General features: G+C 35.0%; 1 protein-coding gene across 1 annotated transcript; it reads right to left on the bottom strand.

Annotated features, from left to right (window-relative positions):
• Positions 1-3,845: 3,845 nt before the first annotated feature.
• Positions 3,846-7,577, bottom strand: GEM (GRAM domain family protein). The gene is made up of 4 exons (XM_086243974.1): positions 7,078-7,577; positions 6,862-6,963; positions 6,022-6,293; positions 3,846-4,209 (listed from the first exon to the last, which is right to left on the bottom strand). The coding sequence occupies exons 1-4, from the start codon at positions 7,421-7,423 to the stop codon at positions 4,024-4,026; spliced, it is 906 nt and encodes a 301-aa protein (XP_086100100.1). The 5' UTR covers positions 7,424-7,577; the 3' UTR covers positions 3,846-4,023.
• Between the last annotated feature and the right edge of the window lie 927 nt (positions 7,578-8,504).

Here is an 8,504-nt window from a genome sequence, read left to right as displayed (position 1 = left end):
AACATAGATCCACATTTTCAACTCTAACATTAGGTATAAAATCTTTAAGTAAATCAGGTATACGTCTGCAAATCACATATATTATGTAAATTAAATGTTTTTCTGAGAGTCTGAATTTAGGACATTTGTATTTAGGACTCGTCCTATGTTCACCCTTTATCATTGAATCGAATGGGATTGAATATCTTGAATCGTTGGTAATATGCAATCAAGACACAAAGGAAGATGCCAAGTTCTTCAAAAATTGAAAAGTATGACCCTAGCTAGCTAGTACTAATTTAATTAGTGGGTGTTGTGGGATTCTTTTGTCAAGCAACACAGGATCATTGAGTACTGAGAGCTTCTAGTGGCCAAGTCATAAAAGTGGCCTACTAAAATAACTTGTGAAAGGGCCAAAGGGGAGAACATCTTGGAACAAAAATAAAGGCGGCAGCTGGGAAGATAAGTATTTAGACCCATGATTGCCTACATAAGTGAGGCCATGGCCACCGACATGATGGCTAGCTAGCTTAATTTTTGTGCTATGCCTTTGATAAATTGAGGAACAAGTAACTAATTAAATAAATGAGCTACTTAGATTAAAAAACATGATGATGACTGATCATCACTGATGAGTGATGATCATAGAGTTGTCATGGATCACAAACAATGAGTTTTTTAATGGAATAGTAGAATTGCATACTTTGAAAAAAGGGTTATGAATGCATGCCATGAAGGCTTCCAAAATGTGCAGTACTGCAGGGTTAATAGGTTACATGAATATGGGCAATCGGACATAATGAGTTTTCAAATTAATTATGGTAAAGGCACATATAGGAATAGGGTCAGTGAAATCAGTGGCCAATAAACTATTTCAAAATTCACATAACCCAACTCTAGGAAGACAAAGATCATTGCTAATCCCTTTGGCCTAGCCCCACACGCATTGCTCATTTCAACCCATGAATCATCCACTAGCTATTTTAACTGGAAACTAAAGGGTCAGTACGTGCCAATTGACCTAGTGATCAATGGGGATCAAGAACATTGGATTTGATGTAGCCAACATGTGGCCCCACCTTGCTAGAGTTATGAATCTTGAAGCTCTTATGAACCTATATTTGTTTAAAGGAAAATAGCCTTTTTTTTTGGTTTTCTCTTGACAAAAGAACCTGCAAACTAAAAGTCTAAAACCACTGTGCTCCTATCACAACCCAGACCCCACAAATCAAATTTAAGGAGATGCTAACGAGTATCAAACTTTTTTTTTTTTTATTTGGTTACATAGGAGGTAATTGAACCATGTTGTTATCCTAATCTTAATCCTAATCCTAATTTATTACTCCATCCATCTTTACTACATTGATTAATCTTAAGAGTTTAAGAATGACTAATATTAACTAAAGTATCCTCTAAAAAAACAGATAGTGCGTTATGTGTGATTTTCTAGTAGTTTGCCATACGTACATGTGAATGAGTAAAGTGCTCTACCATTAGGATTATAGGTCCTAGTTAATTAGTATACTCAGATTAAAGATTTGGGTGGTTAACCGTGAAGCAGACAGGATGACTTTTCCAATTTCTCTAACATAATTGCATTGCTTTAATCTCACTTTTAACATCCAATTATAGGGTGAAATCCTAAGATAAGACAGTTGCGCGTGCAAATGAAAGATGTGGTAATCAAATCTAAATATCTAATATTCTAATCAAATCTAAGCATGGTTGTAAACAGTCTTGTGTTGAAGATGCTTTGATTTGGACATTATAGAGCAAATAATTAGAACCATCAAACTAGGATTTCTGCAAATCATTATTGCCGAAAGAGAGAAAACCATGCCCCACCACATGATCCCACATCAAAACCACGTTTTTGGGCCTCTAATTTACTTTACCTGGTTTGTGTTTAAACTTTAAACCAAGATTATGCACAAGCCCAAATATGTATATTAGGCCCAAATGGGGCTATGACCATAGAAGGCCCAAACACTTTTAATAAACAGGCTGATAATTTGGGCCAAAGTTTTCATAAATGCCCAAAGCCCAGGCCAACAAATGCCCTCCAGGTTTATTAAGAAGATTTGAAGTACCCAAAATACAGATAATTTTGGAATTGGCTGACGTCTTAGGCAGAATCTAAGGTCCTGTTTGTAGGTGCAAAACCGTTTAAATATATTTTTGGTAAATTCGCATTTGATCTAATATAAATTGGATTATAGATTTTGCAATTCAAGCCAATCCAATTCTATTAACATTGGATTAGATTGGATGGCCAGTTTTGTATGAAAAAAAAATTATTGAAACATAACAAGTTATCATCATATCAAATATAATGAAATTGACAATACTTCTTAGAAGCGCTAATAATCAGTAGTGCTTTTGTTAGAAGCACTTCTGCTCATAAGTACATATAAATTTTTATAAAAAATTCAAGTGTTTTTTACAAAAGCACTTGAAAGTGTTTCTTGAGGAAGCACCTGACATGTGTTTCTCAAAAAATCACTTAAAAACGCTTTTATAATCCAGAAACACTTTATTTATTTCTGTCAAACGCAATTAAAAGTGCTTTTGCCAATTTTAAAAACAGTATCAAACGGGTATATGTGAATAAAGATGAGTGCTAAAGAAAAATGTTTTAGTAGTTAATACAGCAAACAAAATCTTACCAAATGATAAAATTACCTATTATTTTATAGATATATAGTTTTATATCTGTAAGACCAAAAAAATCAAATGATGTCGGTTTTTGAGCTTAGAGATCCTATCCAATCCAAAATTATTGAAACCAAAAAAATTGAATTGGACGGATTGGATTGAATCTTGATCACCCTTAATCTAATCCCCTGAAATCAAGGAGAGCGTGACACATGTCCAATGACAATTTCCATCTCTTTCCTTTTCTATAAATAAGCTCACAGTCGAAGAGTTCATTGATGCCTTCATCAACTCTCAACTATACTGAAACTCTGCCCAATTCAATACTCAAAGCTTTCTAGCTAATTTCCTTTATTTCCAGACCTCCTGAAGATTGATTGTGCCAAATTTGTGGTTGTGACTCCAAGTTTTGGTTCTATTGTAAGGTTGGTTTCAACCTGTTCTTGATTTAATGTAGCCCAATAAATGAGTTTCTTCTACTCGCGTTCAAGTTAATATAACCTGCTTTTCTTGCATTATTTCAATTTATTGTTTGGCAATCCATTTGCATTGTTGTTTTAAGAGGAAATTATAGTCCTAAACTAGTTTTAGGCAATCCATTTCCCCACTTGGTTCACAATTTGCTTGAATTAAGTTAGATTAAAGACCATTCCATTTTACCACACACATCACATACACTTTGCAAGTCTCTTGTTGCTTGAATTAGGTGTTAGTGATGGTAAGTTTACTTAATGTCTATTTTTTTTTTTTTTATACACCCACACCACCACAATACAAAGTACAAATAGGCGAGGACCATCAGCAAACTCCCATTAATTTGGGGTTGTAATGTGTTAGAATCTCATGGGCTTAACTCAATCCCAAAAGCATAGTGAGGATTGCAGAATTTAAAATTGAGAAAGAGGTGTACCGTGAGCAAATTATAGGGTATCACTGGACCAGAATTTCCCAATCCCAAATACTTTATTGGCATCAGACACCAAGCAAACAAAGATCTTATTTAACTACAACACTGTTAATATATAGGACCGGGCAAGAAAACTATTGGGAAATAATGATCACTGGAGAACATATGAAATGACCTTAGTACCACCACCATGAAGAAAGACATAACTAAACCTTCAGCAGATACTATACAATTTCAATTTTGCAAGTCTGAAATAATCTCCATTCCAAAATGCCTATAAGAGTATAACCATATGGAAATTCTTAAATTACTTTCATCTCATTTTTCACAGGGATTTCAAAGAATTGCTAAAGTGTGGCATAAATTATCAAATGGTGAAAGATCGCACAATGTTACATAACTTTTTATCTATATAGTTCTGAGTAACATAACATCTTACGATGAACAAAAAGCAAAAAGTATTCTGCGCCACAAAAAAAATATCACACAGCTAAGCTCCGGGTTTGCATAGCTTCTTGGAGGCATTGCACAGCACCATCATAATTTAAGAATCCCATAAACCAAAACTCATGATTATCAATGGAGATAACCTGTATGTACTTTTCAGCAGGGTTGGATCTGCTTGATGAAGGATTCACTGCTTTAAGCTGATGTAATGGGATGACCACCTATCAATGGTGGAGTATATAAAGAAATGAGTAAAAAATTCTGCCAAATGTCATAGAAATAGCCAATTACAAAAGATCAAGAAGTATTAAGTAAAGAACAATAAACAAGTTACAAACTAGCTCACTCAGTGAAATAGATTAGCTATCTCAAGTGCTAAATAAGTTTATAACAATATGAGAGCATCACTCTTTGCAAAATGTCTCCCCCAAAATTGACCCCACTCCCCAATTCCCTTCTGCTCTTGTTCTCAAAAGGACTCAACTCCATATGATGAACAAATGATGTAAAATTAGCCTGCAGAAAAAGTCTGGTTTTATTTGAATATAATGTTAGTTGTTTAACTTACCTATCAGCATCTAAAAGCATGACAATGTAACTTGGAAAAGTTATTCCTCATCATTTTTTCACAACACCATGTGTATACACAATCTAAAGAAATCATATTAGCTCCAGCTCTTGTGCGGTATTACGGTATACTAATACATCTTCATCAAAAGGAAGGCAAAATATGAAAGGAAGATGAAACAAAAGTAAACACCGTAGACTTTTTTATTTTAAAAATAAAAAAAATAAAAAAAGTAAACTCTAGGCTCAGCAGTAACCTTGGAGAGATGCGATAAAAAATATTCATTATTATTACTGATCAAATAATAGCAGGCTACACAAAAAGGTTAGCCGGCAGCCTCCCCCATACACTAAAACATCCAACCCCACATTCAAAGTGGATTTATTTCTAGGTCTCATTTACAATACCAAGAGACTTTATTAGCTAAGCTAGCAAGCAACTTTAACAAGGTTCATTAGTAAGGAAGACCACAAGAGAACAAGTCCACTGACGATAACAAAAAATAAACCATCAAACAATGGATGCCCGAAATTCCACATGAAAATTGATTTTGAAAATTAACTTTCTTGCAAAATTTTTGGGACAAAAAATTGTTTCTTATCCATTGGGATCTAGCATAATACTCTTGTCAAAGCTTAGGTTGAACAGGCTAATTAAAATTTCACGCGAGCTTGAACCAAGCATGAACACTTTTCATCCATATCTGAGCTGAGACCAAAAAGGCCAATACTCAGCTCAGCACTTGCCCAACTCTATGGCACGTCATTTTAAGCCCCAACCATATTTAGAAAGAAAGACAGCTAGAGTTTTTCATAGGCACAATTTAATAGTAACATGGGTCCAAAGCAAAAAAGATGCAAAGCAACTTCTATTCACAAAACATAGACTTTTCAGCCCACTAGTAGAGCTGTAGTAGATTAGTACCCGCAGTAGCTCTATTTCAAAATAACCCCGCCATTCAAAACAATAAAAAACAGCCCTAATATGTTATCCCGAGACAAATTCTTTGACTCTCAAAAACTTTATTTTGACAAGAGCCTCAAATACTTGAATGTAAACTAAGTTGAAATTGAAGGTTCACAAGCTCTGAGTTATGAGAATTAAATCAGAATATATTATATATTCTCCCATTGCAAGATGACAAACAATAATAATCATACCAAATAGACATCAAGTATCACACATCAAATGCTTTTAATAACATGATATAACCCAATCACTGTCAAATTTGTATACCCTTGCAATACTTAAATGGAGAGTCACCATCAAATTGGAAGAAGAGGGGAAACTTTCGTCAAATGTCTTACACAAATCCTGATTCTTTATCTCGATTTTCTACTATATAATACTATAATGCAACCATAATAAAAAACAAAAAAACACACACTCAGATGCTTAAGAAATTGAAATTCCATATTTCAAACAACTTCAAAAGGCACAATAATAAGTGCACATGCAAACTTACCTTGTAATAGGTCCATTCAGTTTTGTCATCAGATTTATATGAAATGGGATTATCACTACAATAAGCAAGCTTTGCAGTCGATACATATAAAATTCCCATGACTGGACCTGCCGATGTAGATAGGTAACATGCAAACGAATTTTGAAGTTCCTCCTCAGGAACTGTCTCAAAGGTTGATTGAAAGATCTTCTCATAACCGCCTTCTGCTAGAACCTTTGTTCCTTGTGCAATTCTTCCCATGGCAGCATCAGCAAAACTAGGGCTTGTTTTCACTAATTTGAATGAAAAAGGGGGTCTCATTAGTCACTTGACCCATAAAAAATGTGATAAATTCAAGATTAACAAAAGGCACAAACTAAAACATAGAAAAAGCTAACATAAGAATAAGAAAAGCAAAACTGGCGAGATCAAGAGAGATCGCACTCCAATTTTTTACTTAAGAAAAACTATCAGGCAGACCGTACGGAACAACTTTAAGCATCTGTCTAGGCATTTTACAAGAGGGAGCTTGGAAAATCGTCCGCACAAATTTCAAACTTGCCCATTCTCATGTTCATAAAGAATGTACTAAATAAGATTAGCAAATCAATTCATGAACAATCCTACACCATTCTCTGAAACAGGCATTGATCAAAATATACACCAAAGAAAAAGACTTCTATAGCTACCAAATCAATTCATGAACATTTGATGATACTAGTCAACCAATATCTACAAGCAAAGAAATCAAAACTAACAAAATGACAAATTCAGAATTTAATCTCAGTACAATTGCTAAGACTAATCCTTCTGAATTGAAGCACATAATCAGAGATAAGAAACAAAGAATCCGAAACTCACGGTGCTGCCACGTGTTTCCGGCGAGATCCTCAGCCTTCTTCGTAGTTTCAGCCACCGTCTTTCTCCACTTCCCAAACACGTGCCGTACACCCTCCATCGAATCTGATACGCATTCACGCAAGCATAAACAAAAAATACGTATCGTACGCATAAATATACGAATGCAAATACACAAAAAAAACGTATTCATACGCATGATATACGGTAACTACTGACCTTTGAAGGAGAAAGAGGGGGAGAGCACAGGGGAAGGAGCGACGTAGGGATTGGGTCTCTGATGCGCATCGGGCACGGCGGTGTTGCTGTTGTTGGAAGAAGAAAGCGATTCGGACACCAATTCAGGGCTCCAGTGAACCGATTTCTTCGAGCCGGACCCGGTGCGGGTCGGGGACGCCTCGGGGTGGGGCTGAGCGCCGGGCTCCGATCCCATGACGAAGCTGTCCCATTTCCCGTCCCCGTTGGGAGGAGGAACATCGCCTACTGCTACGACCGGCTTCGGATTCGGGTCCTGATTCGGAGTAAGCGTCTTGATCTCGGTCTCGGCGGGCTTGGGCGGGTCCATGGTAGCTTCTGGAAGGTTTGGATGCGGATGATGGAAGATCAGGGTAGCGCGTGAGGCGGCGCGTGGGGGATTGGTTTTTTGGTATATTTTAGTTTGTTTGTTTTATTATGTGAGTTTTAATTTGAAAATTGTAGTTTTTGAAGTACGGGTTTGCCGAGAAGGACGGTACCATTTTCGCGTTAAAATTTAACATGAGGAAATTTTCCGCCCACAACTGCCACATTTATTTATTTCATTCACTTTCGATTTTTAAATTTTATTATTTATTTTTTTGTGACAAGGGGCCTAAAGGCCCAAATCAGAAAATGCTGGGCCTGTAACCTTCACTAAAGCTTTCTCAACTTGAGCTGGAAATTGAAAAAGAAGCGAGTCCAATAACCCAGCTCTGGATCCAGTCCGTACCTTGCAAGGCCGTCAACCATTCTATTTCTATCTAGCATGCAAGAAATAAAATTTCGAATTTTAAAGAAATTTCGATAAAAATTTCAACGAAAATTTTGAAGATTTTTAAATTTCGACAGAAATTAGATGAAAATTGCTATCAAAATACGGAAATTTTGAATGAAACTTTACCATATGTTTATTTAACATATTATTTACTACATTGATAAAAAACATTGAAAAAACTAAATTATACAGCAAGTTTTATGTAATATAAGATAAATATAATATGCGCTGGAGGTAAATATTGTTGAAAAAATAGTTCACTAATTAATAATTACATAAATTTGATTGAACAGACACCTCAGAGCTTATGTAATTTATTTCCAATTTTTTATAAATAAAAAGAACTTTTCAGAGTTTTGGATTATTGTTATTGTGCTTGTTTGAAGTTGTTCAATTATTACTTTCCTTGGGAATTTCAAGGACGAAATTCTTTTAAGGGGGATAGATTGTGAGATCCCGTATTTTTTTAAGTTTTATTTTAAAAAATATTTTAAATATTTTAAAAATTTATTTGAGAAATAAAATATTTTGAGTTAATTTTATAATTTTTGTTTTAAATTAGTTTGACCCGTTATTTGACTTTTCAAACTATTGGATTTTTTACTTCGATTTGTGGCTTGTTGGAAAGGTCTCG

Source organism: Dryas octopetala, chromosome 5 (assembly GCF_963921425.1).
Source record: "Dryas octopetala chromosome 5, drDryOcto1.1, whole genome shotgun sequence".
NCBI classification, from domain to species: domain Eukaryota; kingdom Viridiplantae; phylum Streptophyta; class Magnoliopsida; order Rosales; family Rosaceae; genus Dryas; species Dryas octopetala.
The sequence above is the reverse complement of the archived record's forward strand: the minus strand, read 5'-3'. Positions and strand labels throughout refer to the sequence as shown.

Coding starts and splice junctions, on each gene's coding strand:
- GEM (XM_086243974.1), bottom strand. CDS start 7,423: ATGGACCCGCCCAAGCCCGCCGAGACCGAGATCAAGACGCTTACTCCG. Junction 6,964..7,077: donor CCCCTCTTTCTCCTTCAAAG/GTCAGTAGTTAC, acceptor AATGCGTATCAG/ATTCGATGGAGGGTGTACGG. Junction 6,294..6,861: donor CGGAAACACGTGGCAGCACC/GTGAGTTTCGGA, acceptor CATTCAAATTAG/TGAAAACAAGCCCTAGTTTT.